Source organism: Leptodactylus fuscus, chromosome 11, assembly GCF_031893055.1.
Source record: "Leptodactylus fuscus isolate aLepFus1 chromosome 11, aLepFus1.hap2, whole genome shotgun sequence".
Lineage (NCBI taxonomy): Eukaryota > Metazoa > Chordata > Amphibia > Anura > Leptodactylidae > Leptodactylus > Leptodactylus fuscus.
This window is the reverse complement of record NC_134275.1, coordinates 43,601,814-43,620,609: the sequence shown is the minus strand read 5'-3', so window position 1 is coordinate 43,620,609 and position 18,796 is coordinate 43,601,814. Positions and strand designations below refer to the sequence as shown.

The 18,796-nt window shown below is 43.5% G+C and overlaps 1 protein-coding gene across 7 annotated transcripts in view; it reads left to right on the top strand.

Moving 5' to 3' along the window:
• EHMT1 (euchromatic histone lysine methyltransferase 1) overlaps positions 1-11,923 on the top strand; it is a 69,937-nt gene extending 58,014 nt beyond the window's left edge. For all 7 annotated transcript variants that reach the window (XM_075259138.1, XM_075259137.1, XM_075259135.1 and 4 more), the window contains exons 19-27: positions 882-1,036; positions 1,176-1,328; positions 1,412-1,556; positions 1,659-1,736; positions 2,800-2,915; positions 3,753-3,839; positions 6,355-6,433; positions 8,017-8,192; positions 9,766-11,923. In XM_075259138.1, the coding sequence (XP_075115239.1) occupies positions 882-1,036; positions 1,176-1,328; positions 1,412-1,556; positions 1,659-1,736; positions 2,800-2,915; positions 3,753-3,839; positions 6,355-6,433; positions 8,017-8,192; positions 9,766-9,949 (1,173 nt within the window). In that variant the 3' untranslated portion in view covers positions 9,950-11,923. The remainder of the gene's footprint in view (positions 1-881; positions 1,037-1,175; positions 1,329-1,411; positions 1,557-1,658; positions 1,737-2,799; positions 2,916-3,752; positions 3,840-6,354; positions 6,434-8,016; positions 8,193-9,765) is intronic.
• The last annotated feature ends 6,873 nt before the right edge of the window (positions 11,924-18,796 follow it).

The window sequence follows — 18,796 nt, the reverse complement described above, 5'->3', positions numbered from 1 at the left end:
TTCTGCTGGTACAGTCAGTGTGTACATACATTACATTACTTATCCTGTACTGATCCTGAGTTACCTCTTATATTATACTCCAGAGCTGCACTCACTATTCTGCTGGTGCAGTCACTGTGTGCATACATTACATTACATTACTTATCCTGTACGGATCCTGAGTTACATCCTGTATTATACTCCAGAGCTGCACTCACTATTCTGCTGGTGCAGTCACTGTGTACATACATTACATTACTTATCCTGTACTGATCCTGAGTTACATCCTGTATTATACTCCAGAGCTGCACTCACTATTCTGCTGGTACAGTCACTGTGTACATACATTACATTACTTATCCTGTACTGATCCTGAGTTACATCCTGTATTATACTCCAGAGATGCACTCACTATTCTGCTGGTGCAGTCACTGTGTACATACATTACTTCTCCTGTACTGATCCTGAGTTACATCTTGATACTCCAGAGCTGCACTCACTATTCTGCTGGTGCAGTCACTGTGTACATACATTACATTACTTATCCTGTACTGATCCTGAGTTACATCCTGTATTATACTCCAGAGCTGCACTCACTATTCTATTGGTGCAGTTACTGTGTACATACATTACATTACTTATCCTGTACTGATCCTGAGTTACATCCTGTATTATACTCCAGAGATGCACTCACTATTCTGCTGGTGCAGTCACTGTGTACATACATTACATTACTTCTCCTGTACTGATCCTGAGTTACATCTTGATACTCCAGAGCTGCGCTCACTGTTCTGCTGGTGCAGTCGCTATTTACATGCATTACTTACCCTGTACTGATCCTATGAATGGCTTTTATGAAGAACATACCCTTGCGCTGCAGATAACTTAGATTTCCATCTTAGGAGGAGAACATCTGCTTGCACTGGGCGGCATTTGCAGGATCCGTTGAAATTGCTGAGATCCTTCTCGACTCTAAATGTGACCTCAAAGCTGTCAACATCCACGGAGATTCCCCTCTTCACATTGCTGCTCGGGAAAACAGATTTGAATGCGTCACGTAAGTCACGTCCTGCTCTCTCCTAGTCACGCCCCTGCCTGGATGTATTTGATACTCCGTTAATGACTTTTGCTGGTTTATATTTGGGATGGGCAGGGGTTGTCTTCTCAAAAGACTTACCTGTAATTTTTTGGTTCAGGCTCTTCTTGTCCCATGGTGCTGAGGTTAGTCTTAAAAACAAGGAGGGAGAAACCCCGCTGGAGTGCTGCAGCCCAAACTCTCAAGTCTGGACAGCTTTGAAGAAGAGCAGTAACTCCTCTGAAAAGCCAAAACAAGAGATCGTAATGAACAGGTAAGTCGCTCTACTATTGCTTTAACTTTCATCATATCTGTGGCTGTGAGTCAGCAATAATTTTATTTATTTATTTTTTAAAGGGACATATCCAGGGGCTATGAGAATGTCCCTATATCCTGCATCAACGGTGAAGACTCCGAACCATGCCCCATCAATTACAAGTACGTCTCACAGAACTGCGTGACCTCCCCGCTCAACGTGGACCGAAACATCACCCATCTTCAGGTAAGGTCACTAGAGGTAGAGCCCTCTACTCTCAGAACTCAGCTGTATTAGATACTTTCTGCTGCAGAAAATAATCCATGAACCATCCATTTTCTTTTCTAGTACTGTGTGTGCATAGATGACTGTTCCTCTAGTAACTGTATGTGCGGCCAGCTCAGCATGCGTTGCTGGTATGATAAGGTATGTATGTATGACCATGACTTAGCGTATGTAACATTTGTTGATGTAGGATGAGGTTGACAGGCAGTGCCAGCAGTGCAAGAAATAGGTCCTTATACCGAGTTCTGCTAAGAAAATCCTGTAGCGGTTAGAGCAGAGGTGGACAATTAATTTTCCCATGGTGCCACATGAGAAATTACAACTATGCTCCACTGTGAATTTAGCCCCACCCATTTATATGTTGACTCCACCCATTTTCATCCATTTTTCCATGTGTCTCCATACAGTATAATGCTCCTATAGTCACCCTAACATTATATGCCCCCACATTATAATGTTCCCCTCCAAATGTCCCACAGTATTAAGTCCATCTCCTCGTGCCCTAGTTTAAACTAGAAGAAACTAGAGGGGGACGTTAAACTGGGGCAGCTGGAAGGGGACATTAAACTGGGGGCAACTAGAGGCAGATATTTCCCCCTCCAGCCAGTTGACCCCAGTTTAATGTCTCCCTCCAGCCGCCCCAGTTTAATGTCCCCCCTCCAACTGCATTCAGTTTAACTTCCCCCAGTTCCCCTCTCTTGCTCACACACGCTGTCTCTTCTCTCCTCCTTATCTTCCATCAGTCTCCATTCCCGGCAGCTCTTTATGTGTAACACAACCACACTGTCCTGTGTGGCTCTGCCCACTAAGGAGTCTTATCATATCCTAGTGAGCTAAAGGACTTTTGATGACCCAATGCGGGCCAGTCAGAGGCACTTAGAGGACCGGATGTGACCCACAGGCTGTACAATGCCCAAGTCTGAGTTAGAGGATCTTATGGAAGCTTGTTAAAGGGATTTCTGGAATTGCTGTCCGTAACCTAGGATGGGAGATTGGTAGCTGCCCTACATCACCATAAACAATAATGTGACCGTGGTACTGGCCAGAGCATAACGGCCCTTCAGTCAGCTGCTGGTTGTCTGATATTGATGGCCTAACCTAAGGATCTTAAAACCCACTGAAATAAATAAGCAATACCATAGTGAAATTTCATTTATTGATATTTTACTTGCGACTCTTAAAAACATGTATTCTCCTGTTTTAGAGTGGGCGCCTTTTGCCAGAATTCAACATGGTGGAACCGCCACTTATCTTCGAATGTAACCATGCCTGTTCTTGCTGGCGGAACTGTCGCAACCGAGTAGTGCAGAATGGTTTGAAGTGAGTCTCTATCACCTAACAATCTTTTCTCCAGATATTCCCTCCCTATACACATGCACAAATATTGAATTGGCCAAGTGTGCACAGGTTTTTATTTAGGATTAAAGGGGTTGACTAGGGAGTTCTTGTTCAGTGTTAGATGGATTATGGAGTCTGATAGACTAGATCAATATAATAGTACCGCTAGTATCACTGAACACGTCGAGGAAGGACTCCAGTGCTTTTTCCGATCACATGATCTGATGTCAGACCAGCATCGAATCCTAAAGTCTGGCACAGACTTAAAGAACCCGGGAAGAAAGTGAGTAAAGAGAGTTCCTGGATAACCCCTTTAAATCTCTGCTAGATAGCTCTGGCATCTACATATCTTCTGAAGAAGTTAAGTATTGGGCATGTTACAGTCTGTCATGGCCTTAGCCTCACTTTCCCCAATTTTGCATTTGGGGTAGATGGTTAAAAGGCTCCCATTAGCCTTCCCTTTTGAAACTGGGGGAGTAGTCTTTATTCCAAGATATTTTATTCATTTTCTTTGATGGTTTGTCCAAAAGTATGCTTTATTCCCTCTCTACAGGATGGGATCATAAGAATGGGGGTGCCAGGCACATGTGCTGCACCATTCATTTCTATGGGATTAATGGTGTGCAGTTGTTGGCTGTCATCCCATAGAAGTAAAGGACTGCCAGTGTGCCTGACCAGGTCCTTATTCTCTGTCCAGTATTTAGGAGATAAGTTCCATTCCCAGGCAATCCTCTGGCTGATTGTCTTGATGTAATCTCTATATGATGTACAGGTACATAAAAATACTGTAAGTGCATTTAACTTGTTTGTTCTCCACAGAATCCGATTACAATTGTTCCGGACCAAAAACATGGGCTGGGGAGTGCGGTCGCTGCAGGAGATTCCCATGGGCACGTTTGTGTGCGAGTAAGTGGGCCTGTGATTTCTTGTGTGACTCTAAGTACTGAAGATGTCTCTGCTGGACGTCTGTCAGGACAGCTCTGTTCTGAGATGCCCATCTGTCCATCCCATGTATTATTGCACTATTGTATTGAGGGTAATGACATCGCAGAGCTGTCCTTGTCCCGCTCCTTGCTGTTCATGGCCATCTGTAAGGCTTCTCACCAGCTTTCTCCACAAGGTGGGGTTTGCTGAAGGTTTATCCTCCGCTTTGCCTGAAGACAGGATTTTCTGCCCTGTTTAAACACTGAAGGAATTTTCTGCCCGATGGAAAACACATTCAGTGAAATTGGTGAAGGAGCAGCTACTAGACTCATGTTACATGTAGTCAGCCATTGCAAAGCTGTGCACAGAAGGGGTGTTACACAGGGAATTCCCATCTCTGATCTATATAGCTTATCTACTAGATATGGGACCTGCACCTGTGTCTAGAACATGGATCCCCTGCACCTTTACCTCCTTGCTGGAGTGGAATGGTTGTCACAAGAGTTAAGGGCAGGTCGTCACAGGTGGATCCCATGTCTATCCATGTATTTTTACTATATCCTGTGGATGTGCCATAAATCTCTCAACCAAAAATAAAGTGGATTTCCAGGTCTACAGTGTTGGCCAAAAGTATTGGCACCCCTACAATTCTGTCAGATAATACTCATTTTCTTCCAGAAAATGATTGCAATCACAAATTCTTTGGTATTATTATCTTCATTTAATTTGTCTTCAATGGAAAACCACAAAAAGAATTGTCAAAAAGCCAAACTGGATATAATTCCACATCAAACCTAAAAAAAAGGGGGTGGACAAAAGTATTGGCACTGTTTCAAAAATCATGTGATGCTTCTCTAATTTGTGTAATTAACAGCACCTGTTACCTACCTGAGGCACCTAACAGGTGGTGGCAATAACTAAATTACACTTGCAGCCAGTTGAAATGGATTAAAGTTGACTCAACCTCTGTCCTGTGTTCTTGTGTGTACCACATTGAGCATGGAGAAAAGAAAGAAGACCAAAGAACTCTCTGAGGACTTGAGAAGCAAAATTGTGAGGAAGCATGAGCAATCTCAAGGCTACAAGTCCATCTCCAAAGACCTGAATGTTCCTTTGTCTACCGTGTGCAGTGTCATCAAGAAGTTTAAAGCCCATGGCACTGTGGCTAACCTCCCTAGATGTGGACGGAAAAGAAAAATTGACGAGAGATTTCAACGCAAGATTAACCTCGACTAACATCCAAACGAATTCAAGCTGCCCTGCAATCCGAGGGTACAACAGTGTCAACCTGTACTATCCGGCGGAGTCTGAATGAAAAGGGACTTACCAGAGAAAGCCAAAAAAACGTTTTGGAAGAATGTTCTCTGGTCAGATGAGACAAAAGTAGAGCTTTTTGGGAAAAGGCATCAACATAGAGTTTACAGGAAAAAAAAGAGGCCTTCAAAGAAAAGAACACGGTCCCTACAGTCAAACATGGCGGAGGTTCCCTGATGTTTTGGGGTTGCTTTGCTGCCTCTGGCACTGGACTGCTTGACCGTGTGCATGGCATTATCAAGTCTGAAGACTACCAACAAATTTTGCAGCATAATGTAGGGCCCAGCGTGAGAAAGCTGGGTTTCCCTCAGAGGTCATGGGTCTTCCAGCAGGACAATGACCCAAAACACACTTCAAAAAGCACTAGAAAATGGTTTGAGAGAAAGCACTGGAGACTTGTAAAGTGGCCAGCAATGAGTCCAGACCTGAATCCTACAGAACACCTGTGAAGAGATCTCTTGATGGCAGTTTGGAGAAGGCCCCCTTCACATCTCAGGGACCTGGAGCAGTTTGCCAAAGAAGAATGGTCTAAAATTCCAGCAGAGCCTTGTAAGAAACTCATTGATGGTTACCGGAAGCGGTTGTGCGCAGTTATTGTGTCTAAAGGTTGTGCTTCCAAGTATTAGGCTGAGGGGGCCAATACTTTTGTCCGGCCCATTTTTGCAGTTTTGTGTAAAATGATCAATGATTTGACTTTCTCTTTTGTGTTTTTTCATTGCAAACAAAATAAATGAAGATAATAATACCAAAGAGTTTGTGCTTGTAATCATTTTCTGGAAGAAACTGAGTATTATCTGACAGAATTGCAGGGGTGCCAATACTTTTGGGCAACACTATATAAATGATTTCTTGTTTCTACATGAATACAACCTGTGCCCAGTCTGTGGCTAAACGGCACAGATGGCATGGATGCCATCTCTGTGCCGCCTGTGCCTTCACGTACCCATTTACTTCATCTAGTGAGCCCCAGCCACAAAACAGACCTGCATATTATTACATGGGTTTGTGTATGGGGGCCATAGAGATCATTGATGTGAAAATGGGGCTGACCTATTGACAAAGCACAGGGTCGTGTGCAATAGAGCCTTAGCATTGGTAAATCCTGACAGCGCATGTGATCTGCCTTATGCAATATTATTATAGTGTGCTCACTGCCTCCTCTTCTGCTTTTCCTATGTCCCAGGTATGTGGGAGAGTTAATTTCGGATACAGAAGCCGATGTCCGTGAAGATGACACCTATTTGTTTGATTTGGACAATAAGGTGAGATTCTGAGCAGCTTTTATCATGTGGAGTGAATGTGCAGTGTGTCCCGAGGCTGCAAAAAGTTCTGCAACTCTTCCATGCTTTGCTTTTCAATTCCTCTTCAGTTTCTGATTTCAGCTTGCTGTCTATGGCCTCTGACAGGTCCAATGCTTCTCACAGCTGATGCTTTGCTACAGTTGTTGCAGAGCAAATCCAAAAGTCCCTTTTAGGTGAAGTCAACAGTTTGCAGAAAAAATATTTTGCAGAGTTTCCTGATTTCTTATTTTGCTGAGGGTTTTTTTTGAGTCTGAGCCAGGGATGGCTTCCCAAGGAATGAAGTATATACCTCTGCTAAATCCACTCCTGGCACCTTTTCTGCAAAGTGTGACTCCAGTTGTAAAATGGCACGGAGTGGGGCCAGATATCTTGCATTTAAAAGTTGCAAAAAAGTTTTAACCTCCCATGCCACTTTTATGAAAGTTAGATTTAATATCATTTACACCAGTTTACTGGTCACGGCCCCAGCAGAGGAGCCATGACATTTATGAAGAGACTCCTTATAAATCAGATGGCTCTTCCATTGCTGTTCAATCTTCATGAGTATACCCTGTTGAGTGCAGTCATCTTATGTCGCAGGTGACCCCTGATGGGAGTGATCATTGCAGATGATGCAGCTGTCATTCTTACATCTTCAGTGCTCATTGATCTTGTGCATTATTTCCAGGACATTTTATACTCCTCACATATAGTAGTCTACATGCTGGGAAAGCCACTGAGTGGTCCGAGCATGCAGGAGACTGGCGGGTGCTGTACGATGTACTCTAAGCCTCTACACTTGACCGCTTTCCACCAGCCACCTTAATTGTGCTCCACTGGCATCGGCCGTCCATTAAAGATCATTACGAACGTGCCCAGAAGGCATGGCCAGCTCCTTTAATGCATCTTTCTGCTCGGGGTCCCGAAGTGGCTGAAATTAGCAGTGGTAATTAAAGTTGGCTTGTGCGGTTGTTCTCTGCTGAGAAGAAAGGAGCACCCCCCTCCTCCTCCTCCGCTTTTTACTTGGTTCCTCAGGACATGAGGAAAACACACAGCTCCTTCTCAGATGGCTGTGGCCTCATTTGTGTTACTTTTTAGTTAATGGTACAGTCTCTGCTGCCTCCTCACCCTCAAACCTGACGGTGCTGTCAAGGAATATGGTGCACACCATCTCCATATTCTGGCTGGCATGGGGCTGCGGTCTTGACAAATGACCCCAATCTCATTGTAAAGCTTCACGGGTGTTGGGGCGTTAACAGTAAATCAATGTAGCTTGGCGTCTGGCGTTTGCAAAGCATTCTGGGTTGACAGCAGCAGGCCACGGTGCCAGCACCACTAAAGTAATTTAATACCATGTGACTTCCAGCTCGCAGGAGCCGCTTCCTGTTACTGATAATGTGATTAATCTGATCCCTGTAAAGCAAATAAATAAGGTCTCGACTGCAAGTGCTAAGAGGATTCATTCCTTGAGTGCCAAGGAGATGCCAAAGAAGCACAACCTGCCCCTTCTCCCGGGTCTCTAGTCTTACCATCTTTCTCTGTATTCATAATATCTTGTGTTACAGGACGGTGAGGTGTATTGCATCGACGCCCGATTCTACGGCAACATCAGTCGCTTCATCAACCACCTCTGCGAGCCCAATCTGCTTCCTGTCCGGGTATTCATGTCCCATCAAGACCTGCGTTTCCCCCGTATAGCTTTTTTCAGCAGTAGACAGATCAACGCAGGAGAACAGATTGGGTGAGCCTGGCACATATACTGCACATATCCTGTTCTCATATCTGCAAGTCACAAATTTGCAAGTCATGCAGCAAATTAAGCTGTATTTTATCAGAACTAGGAAGAAGCTGGGCTAAAGCCTATCAATATCCATGATGGATTAATTGGAGCCCAGCATAACTAAGATATATCTGAATGAGGGGTTGTGTAGGATTACAAAAACATGGCCGCTTACTTCCGGCAATAGTGCCACACCTGTCTGTCTGTGGAATTGCAGCTCAGAACCAATTAAGTGAATGGACTTCCAATACCACACACAGCCTGTGGCCAGGGGTGGTGCTATTTTTATAATTTTATACGTCTCCTTAAAGAGAACATACTTTACTAATAACAGTATGGAGGTTATAAAATTGGACTTTGAGCCTACGGCCTGTGCTAGCTTTAGAAAGCCTCCATCTCTTAATGTAAATGAGTTATCCGTTTAAAGGGACTCTCTTATTTAATATTGGTGCCATTCTGCTGGAATGTGGCATCAATGGCCAATTTGTAGGGGTCTAAGTGGTGGCACTGGTGCTAGAAAGCATCTTGCCAATTTATCTTCTATCAGATTTTTCTTTGCAGCCACATTGATGCTCATGAACTATGGCACTACCATGTCTTTTATGTATGATCTATCTACAGTATATGTGACTGATCGCTGGGACCTCACAGACCACAAGAAACTATGTCTCTGTATGACTGGAGCAGTGGTCATGCTCGCACACTACTCCTTTATTCAAAGTCTGTAGGACTGACTGTACACGACTGTCTTAGTGCCACAGGCTGAGTTGTGATCATGAGGGTCCCAGTGATCAGACATCTATTCTGTAGACAGCCTGTAAGTGTAGAGAGGAACGAATTGGCTAACCTGATTCACTGACCATAAGGTACCATGGGCAACTTGTTTTTTATTATTCTCCTAGGCCTAACCCTAATCATTCAACCTTTAGTGTATAGTTATGATATTGATGGCCTATCCTTAAGATAGACCACAAATATTAGATCAGTAAAGACAGGCCCCCAACCAATCCACTGTTTTGAAGAACTTGCAGCACTTAAGTGAGCACCACCTTATCTTCACATCCATTGGTCACATGACTGTGCTGCATCTCCATCCCATTCAAATGAATAGAGTTGAGCTGCAATACCAAGCACAGCCACTATACAATGTACGGTGCTGTTCTTGGTAAAGACAATATCATAGTCCTAGAAAATGCCTTTAATGAACCATGGCAACCAGTCATGAACGTTCATTTGGTTTGTTACAATTGGTTACTACGTGGTTGTCTTGGTTTAATAGCGTTACTTTGTTCCAACAATAGCGCCACTCCTGTCCATGGGTTGTGACTGGATTTGCAGCTCAGCTCCATAGAAGTGACTGGGACCAAGCTGTTATGCCACACACAGCCTGGTGGACAGGAGTAGCGCTGTTTAGAAATAAAGCAGCCATGTTTTTCTAATTCCAAACAATATTTATTCATTTATTTTTTTAACTCTTTCATTACTAGTGAGGTAAATGAGGCCGACTTTTAACCCATTATGCCTCCTCTTGCAGTTTTGATTATGGTGACCGTTTCTGGGATATTAAGGGCAAGCTCTTCAGTTGTCGCTGTGGCTCCCTCAAGTGCAAGCACTCTGTGATCAAAGTCGCCCCCCAGTGCCAGCCAGCAACCCCTACAGAAGCACCACAAGAGAATGGTCTACCAGACACCAGTTCCACCACACACAGCCTTTGCTGAGAAGACATGGACACCGTTACTTTTGTTTCCCTCCCCTTCACCTCCATTTTTTTTTTTTGTGTGAATCTGTAGAAGGAGCCCCAGATCCCCTGGACATGGTTACTTCCCGTTCTATGAATCAAGCTGGATGTAATTTACTTACAGCGGAGTCTTCTGGATGCCGGTCCACCATGATGTCGAAGAGGAGACATCTCATGGACTCCTTCACTTGTTTCTGTTGGATATTTTCTAAGCAGTCACAGACTAACGTGAATCCTTTCCATGCCAGAGGGTGACCCTGGCAAACAAGGAGTTACCAAGTGAAAAGTATTTTTACCCCCCTCAGCGGGGAAATCATCGTATTAATCTTCTGACAAACAAGTCGCACGTATGTCTTCTCCGGTTGTGCCGCCACCACGGGCTAAGTAGAGATCGACCAGTGAAAGAAAATGGATTCTATCGACTGCTCTTCCAAAGCTGACATTGACCAGAGTCCGGATATATATATATATAGATATATAGATATATATATCTCCTAAATACCCCACAGTAGAGAATTGGGCACAGTCATTGTCAATGGTAGGCCGTGTCTGGTATTGGAGGTTCTACTGAATACTATACATTTCCCATGGACAGCTGGTGCTGTTAAACAAAAATCTAAGAATAGGTCATCAATTAAAAATTTCTAGACCCCCCTCCCCCCTTTGAAAATAATGTATTGTATCCTCTGATGTGTTTTGTTTTAGTAAATACGTGTATTCCTCATGAAATAATTCTGGAGCGTTCTGCATTTTGCTGTTCCTCTGTTATTCTGCCTGGAAAGCTATGAATAAATTGATAACTGGATGCAGCCTTGGTCAGGACTGACTGGACAGTGTCAGATTTTATAACACCCATAAATTTCCAGTAGGAATAACAGAGGAATGGCACAAGGCAGTAGGCTTTAGAATGATTTCATGAGAAATAAGTATTTCCTAAAAACAGACTTGTCAGGAGAGACAACGGATATTCAATTATGTGAAATGGGCTGAGCTGCAATACCACACTCAGCCTGTGGGAAAGAGAGGCGTTATTTCTGGGAGGACTAAAGACACTTTATCTTAAACAATCCTTTTAATGGTTACCCCAAACATTAGTCTGGTCCCAAGCGGCCATAACTTTACACTACCTGTATTTGTGGCACCGTCCTCTCTTCCCCAGATTCGTGCATCGCTTGTAAACAGACAGTATTTTCTCCTTTAGGAAGGGACATTGTGTATATTGATTATCCAGCATTGAAGGCTGAAAGGCCAGGACTTCCCATGCCAAGGAATCGATGCCAGTCTCTTAAGCGTGGCATCCTGCAAAGGGATAATCGTGCAAGAGTTGTCCTCCGCCCACCTTGGACGATCGTTTCCTCCTCACGTAACTGGTCATAGACTGTAAAGCCCTTACACGGTGGCAGCACCCAACTGACCGGACCTGCCGGAAAAAAAAAAAAAAAAAAAACTGAACATTTCCATTAGCAATTTCTACCAGTGGCGAGTGGAACGTCTTGTATTTTCCATGCGATGAATTCCTACGTGATCTTTTTACGACAAAAAAAAAAAAACTCAAAAGTTTGGAAGTTTCAGAGATTAAAAGGTGCTGAATATCCCCTCCCCCCGATTTATATACTGAACAGATACCCTATCAATTGTACCATAAAGAATTCTGATTTTAGGTTAAATTACCAGAAGCAGAAGTTTTTTTAAGAAAAAAAATAAAAAAAAAATGTTAGCAGAAGCGTAGTGTGAATAAATTTTTTTTGTATTTTCTGTTTTTATTTTTTTTGTTTTTATTTTTTCCTTTTAAAATAAATAATAAACCACACAACCTGCCATTGTCGCTGGATTTTAATTTCATTTATTTTTTAAGATTGTCATTAGTGCAGCTACCGGGTTTTTTTTGTTTTTTTTTCCTGTTTTATCACGAGATGTAAGTGCCCTCCCCTCCCCCTCAGATCATTGCCAACATTCAGTCTTCGTTTCCTGTTTTGTTTTCAGTAAAACAATAAAAATGCTTTAAATCTGCGTCTTGTCCTGTCTTTAAAGGCCACTTAAAGGGGATGTGCGGAATTACTGCTCAAGTAATTCACTGCTAGAAAGGGAGTCTAAACTAAGGTTCCTTGTAGGCGACTGTGCGCTGGCCAATGGCCGTGATTGAATGTAATCAGCCATACTTCTGCAGCCCCATTCATTCAATGAAGCACGGCCACAAAACTGGACAAGAATAGGACCTGTAATGGGTTTTGCAGCCCAGACTGTCACCCTGCACATTGATCTGTGTGATACATGGTCATGTGCCTGGGCCGATAGAAATGAATGGGAAAACCCCCCAATAGTATACTGAACTTACCCATGGCTGTCTGCAAGGGGGCTAAGACTAATGAGGATTTAAAGGGACAGCACCACTCTTATATAGGATTGTCTGCTGTCAAGATGTATCCATGGTATGTGCCAATTTTTGTAATGTAAATGTAGTTCAGTTCGAGGAAGCTCCATTATTAGGGCTAGTTCACACAGGGCAAAATGGTCAGGATTTTGACGCAGAATCCACGTCAAAATCCTGCCCCCTCCCACTTAAATCAATGGGAGCCAGTCATTTCCTTTTCCCGCTGGACTTCGTTTTTAGTAAAAACTGATGTGATTTATTGTTGACCATTACTCTGAGACCCATCAGAAGAATATCCAGAAAGTAAACTTCTAACAGATTCCTTGTCATGTCCCACCCACTAAGCCTATGCACCAGTTTTACATGGAGTGTTCCTTTAACCAGATCCATCTTTCTCACTATGGTCAGCGGTTACATTTGTAGAATTTTAGAGCCCCCAATTTCCATACAGGGAGAACTAAAAAAAAAATCAAATCTCAGCGCTGTAATGTAGACTGAGGCACGTCGGCGGTGTGAGGTGAGGAGGAGGAGGCGCAGCAGATGTTTTATTGGCCTATAAGTCACCGAGGATTCGCCGTGCGTCTGAGTCCTGTTTGTATCTTTCCTGTGACCCATTAAAAGGTTTCAGTAGCTGCACAGCTAAAAGCTTTTCCAAAGTATTTGCTAGAACGTGTCCCCAGGGCGCTGTTCCTGCCGTCTGTGTGGAATCCGGTATTGTCTGTAGGTATGTAGCACACAGCCCCGCCGCCATGGAGAGCGCAGAGGAATATTATCCTATTAAAGACACAAGTCGATGAAATCCACTGATCGCCTCCATGTCTATGGCGACGTGGACGCACAGGCAGGCAGAAGTCTGACCGCATAAAAATGATATGTGACAATATGCCACGGTCTGACAGGGTAAGCGCTATCGATTGGCATCGCTCACTTCCTCTGCCATGATGATGGTTTCCTTGTCAATATCTTTTACCCTATAGAAAATACAATATCAGAATAGAAGGGCTATCTTACCCTACTATGGCGGAACCATTAGCTGACTGCAGGGGGTGCCATTACAGTGACTATGCCAGGGATCAGCAATCTTCAGGACTCCAGCTGTTGATAAACTACAATTCCCAAAATGCACATTCACTTGTCTGTTCTTAGAAATCCCTTAGAAATGAGCAAAGCATGCTGGGAGTTGAAGTTTCGCAACAGCTGGAGTTCCAAAGGTTGAAGAGAATCTTAGCAATGGGATGCGTCTTATCTGGCCCTAGGGGCATTACTGATCCTGGGTAGACATTATATGTAGTCTTATGAGTAATATTTTGTCCCGAGGGTATGACCAAGAGAAGATTTAAAGGGATTGTCCAGAATGCCAAATTAAGGCAAAAAAAAAAAACAGCGCCATACTTGCCCACAGGCTTTTGCGAGTATTGCAGCACAGCTCCATTTCCTTGGATCCATCTAAGCTGTAATACCAGAAACAACCCACGGACAGGTGTGGCGCTGTTTTTTCAATAAATTGGGCATGTTCTTGTAATCCCAAGCAGCCCCTTTAAGACCACACGGACACTACAGTGTGCCCAGTATAATTCCATGAATAACAAAATGGACAGCATATGGATGACATCCGCAGACCCACATACTCTAATGAATGAGCCTGGAATGCAAAATGGACACGAATAGGACCTGCCCTGATTTTGGGTCGTGGGTCATGTCCTGTCCTGTGCTGTCCCATCCCCGTCATCCCTTACCCAGAACCATGAAAAAAGCTATGGTTTGTATGGGGCCATAGAAAAGAATGGGATATGATACCTACCGAATATAAGGTCCTTAGCATGAGGCCCAAGTCTGTGCTCACCCCAGGCACCCATTCCTCCTCCCACAAGCTCTTACAATGTAGACCCCATACCGTGACTGCTCTTTTCGCCTTGTATCTCTATATAATAAGAAGCTAATAGAAATGGCTGAGATTTGTTTTATGGATATTCATGAGATTTATCCACCTGTTTTATTCTCTTCTGATCCAATTCACTCATCTAAAATACCTAAATTACAGTGGCCTTTTAATCCAGAATGGAGCTATCATTTAGTCACAGAGTCACCCAGGCTTCATTGCTATGCATAGCCCAGGCTCCGCCCTCTCCTCCTTCTGGCTCCTCCTGATTCTACACTGAATTCAATGCAATGTCCGATCTATAGTAAATTATTAGATTCATTTGCGATCCAGCAATATGGCAGTATAGGAAGGTACTCCATAGTGGATCCAGTAGGTGGCGATAATTCGAGGTAGTACCGCCTACCGCATCCACGCCATACCAGAGAGAACCTACGTTTAACCACACCATCATGGCATCAACCCATATAGTAGGGGCCTAGAGAATCTGGCAGACATTGCTGGACCTTGTTATATACTGGGGTCTGACAACTCTGTTCTCAACTACTTCCTGTTGTCAAGAGAACACCCACCCATACAGAAGAACGGGGGTAAAACTAGAGACCAATACAAAGAGAGTCTAAGTAAACTGGACCTCAGAGACAGTGCAGAGTAAAGACTTGGTAGGTGCCAGGATATCAAATAGAAGGATTTCAGAATTTCTGGATTACCGGATACTGGATTAACAGAGTCTTGTGATATGAGACCTGGTCAGAGGAATAGTAGATTACTGTATCTGTGACTAGTTTTATTGTCTATGTAAGCAGTTAGTAATGTCAGCAGGAGACAGACCCGTTTGCTCATACTTCAGCATGCTCAGGCTAAGTGTTCCCTTGTGACCCATACATAGCAGTCCTGATTGACTTGTAAATTTGGTCCTGAACACCTTCCTAACACCATGTTTCATTACCTACAAAGTGCAAAGTTCAGCAGCAATGAATCTATACAGGCAATTGATGCTGACAAAGAGGGGACAGTAATGGGGATGGGGGGTAACTTGGTTTATTTTCAGCACCCAATATGCTAAATAGCCTCTCTGCCATCTGGTGGTTGGTTCTGGGCTGCAGGAGATAGTCTAACACTACCCCGCCCTTACAGTAGAGAGCCTCATTAGCATATTGGGAGCGGAGACAAACAGAGATGATTGCTCAGGAATGGCGGGGGCTAGAGAAAAACTATGCTGTAAGCAAATGAAGGGGATCTATTCAAGGATGGAGTTGGTGGAGGTGGTTCAACGTCCTCTTTAAGACCTCCTTTGATGTCTACAATAAAGCAGCTTTAGTAAATCATAGCGCCCCTTTTAGCACCAACCATCAATAAGAAGACGCAGTCAGATCCTCACCGACTGTTAAAACTTGGGTTGCGGTGATCTTTTACCCCAACCCTGAAAGCACCTTTATAAAGGGGGCACAATCTATTCAGACTGCCCCAAGAGCCAAAATAGAACGAGATGTGCCCCCATGAGGGCAAGGCCTTTACCCCAATCCGAGGTGTGCATAGCCTAGGAACAATATGGGCAGTTGCATTGGGGCCCTGTAGAGATGGGGGCCCACTACAACCCTAAAAGTATCTTAGACTGCACATGAGGGACTGAGCCAATGATTGTCATGGCGGACAGTTAGTGGGGATAAGGGGTACTCCCTGCAGGATGTGTCCCCCCAATGCCCAGGTGTACAACGTTCTGTAAAATGAAGCACTAACAGAACTAGTAATGTCTGGCGGATTCTGCATCATAACCAAGAAAACTAAGTAACCTTGGGGAAGAATGAAAGGGTTAAAGGAGAGCTTCCCTTTTCCTCCAGAGAACAGGATTTGGGTTGCAACTTGCTCTACATCCTCTGTTGACTGGTAGATCATTCCCTGTGGTGGCCGCTCCTGGAGACCCTTCTCCTTGTTCTGCCAAGATGCTGAAAAAACTGATCCGTCCCTCCGGCTGGAAAGAAACCAAATGTTCTGTGGAGTATGGTGAGTGTCATGGCAGACAGGGCGATGGGTGTCCTCAGCAGAGAATACTGGGGGGCAGAGTCTGGGGTCCCCTATTGAATGTACTGGCTTCATATATGAGGGCCGTGTTAGGATCAATATATATAATAGAGTTTGGAAATGGAGGGGCACCATAGGATGGACATTTCTATACCCTGCTCTGGGGCAACATTAAAGTTGGTAGCAGTGTAAACTATAGGGGACGTAATGCTTTGCTTGCCCTCACTATATATACATGGCCCTCTTTTATTACATTGCTAGATATCTCATTCAGCCATTCTAGGCTATATCTGTTTCTGGGAAAGATGAGTGACCAGCAATATGGCCACCATTACAGTATAGACAGGGGTTGTACTCAACTTTCTTAGACTTCTGAATGGCAGATATGCCTAGTTTTGCAGTGATCTATCAGTACAGAATGTTTCGTAGCATAAGTTGTCAATATCCATATGCAGGGGCCTGGGAACATTTTTATGTTAACCCCTTGCTTACTAGATATTGATAGAAAGACTACTGGAGAGCCAGGACGATGAAGTTCCTCATTGACCTCCATTAACTGAACTGTACTAGACCAGACCAGGTACGCAACATGTAGCCATAGGGCCCGATGGGGCCCACATCCAGCAGCGAGAATTAGCCCTTGACTCTAACTTTTCTAATTTTTGCATATTTTAAGGACATTGGAAACTGCCCCATACACATTTATAGTCTGTCTGCCCTGAGCTACCACTAGAGGGATCCCACTGCATACATCAGCTCAATGAAAGCTGTATACATGTGTGTGCAGGAAGCTCCCTCTAGTGATGTCTTCAGACATTCAGAATTTTATCATGTAACTCAATAGCTGTGTAAATACACCCTCCAGCAACTTTAACTGAACATTTGCAGTATACTATGGATGAGACTTCATGGTTAATTGCTATATATACCAATTCAATAAAAGTTGTATACATGTGTGTGTGTGCAGTAGGTTCCCCATAGTGGTGACTCAAAATGCACCCTCTAGCAACTTTACCAGAAAATCTAAAGTGTACTAAAATTTTCTGGACGAGACCTCATACTTATCTACTGGTTACACCAGATCCTCGTAGTGGTGGCTTCAGACAATATTATAGTTTATGGCTCAGTGAAGAACCTCTGGCAACTTTAACACAACAGTTACGGTACACCATATTCTATGTATGGGATATCCTACTTTTCTACTGGTTTATAGGGAACCTCTGGACAAATGACTCACATGTCCTGTATGTACCACATTATATCTGATTATATACTGGGTTAATGTTTATATATACATGACTACCCACAATGCAACAGGAAGTGCACAGGAAATAACCAGCCTCTTGCATTTCCCTGGTAGCTGAAGTATATAGTTTGTGACCTCAGACTTGCACAGTCCTGGGTGGTTTATGCCACCTCGAATTGCCCAGTTTGTGTAAAGAATTGCTCCCTCTACTGGTAATTGCATGATACTGTGCTATACCCATAGGCTTGGTTTATAGATTACACAACTATGACTATCTGTCCATTGACTATATACGTCCGGGCGGTTGGCACTTATCTTTACAAAGACATTCCCATACACCCTTGCAGGGTTAGTAGGTGCCTGATTTTGGGAGCCAGTTGTTATTTAACACTGGACATCCCAGAAAGAAGGCCAGAATGGTTTATTAGCGATCCTGCCATCCTGGCCAATACATACAGTACAAAGCTCTCAATGAGCGCTGTGTATACAGCAATGTAAGTCGCCATGATGTGACTTCTTCCCGACCCAGCGATCATATAATCTGCCTGGTGTCAGGAACTGTAGGAACTGTTGGGTCCTAGAGGACCCAGATTAGCTCTGGGTTGTATAATAGGAGGCTGTATTTCTCCTGTATCAGCCCCAGTCACAGGCTCTAGCCCCTGCCTCTAAAACTAAGTACTACTTACATAAAGATCTCCATATTGGAGAGGGAAAACTGTTAAAAAAATATAAAAGTTAGTAATACCTTGTGCTATAAAAAAATATCTAAAACAAAAAATGTGAAAAAAACACATTTTCCTCCTCTATTTTTTCTATATCTATCTGGATATTTTATATACTGTATATATATACATATACCCCTGAAAATGTGTTGTCATGAACCAGTGGATATGGTCCAGTTATGAAGGGGTTAAGTATGACATACATATTCTATCACAGACGCAGTATATATGGATCCTGTCACATGTGAAGTACAAATTACATTGTGCAATAATAATATGGTTCTACATTGCGATCTCTGTGCAGCGCCACCTGGTGGTTATCACTGGCACAGCAGCCTAGATATACAAGTTTGGGGATCATAGACACCTGTTGTTTGGGTCGTTAGAATTAAAGCTCATTATGATGTACACTAAGGGTTAACCACATGCTTAATATATTGACTCCTAATCTATAAAGAGATGGATGGAGCTGAGACCACATGACTAATGGAGCTGTCTGACTACGATGACTGTATCGGGAATATTTGCATTCATCTTTAAGGTAATTATTAGAATTTATGGTTTCATTAGTTCTGCTGTGAGAGATG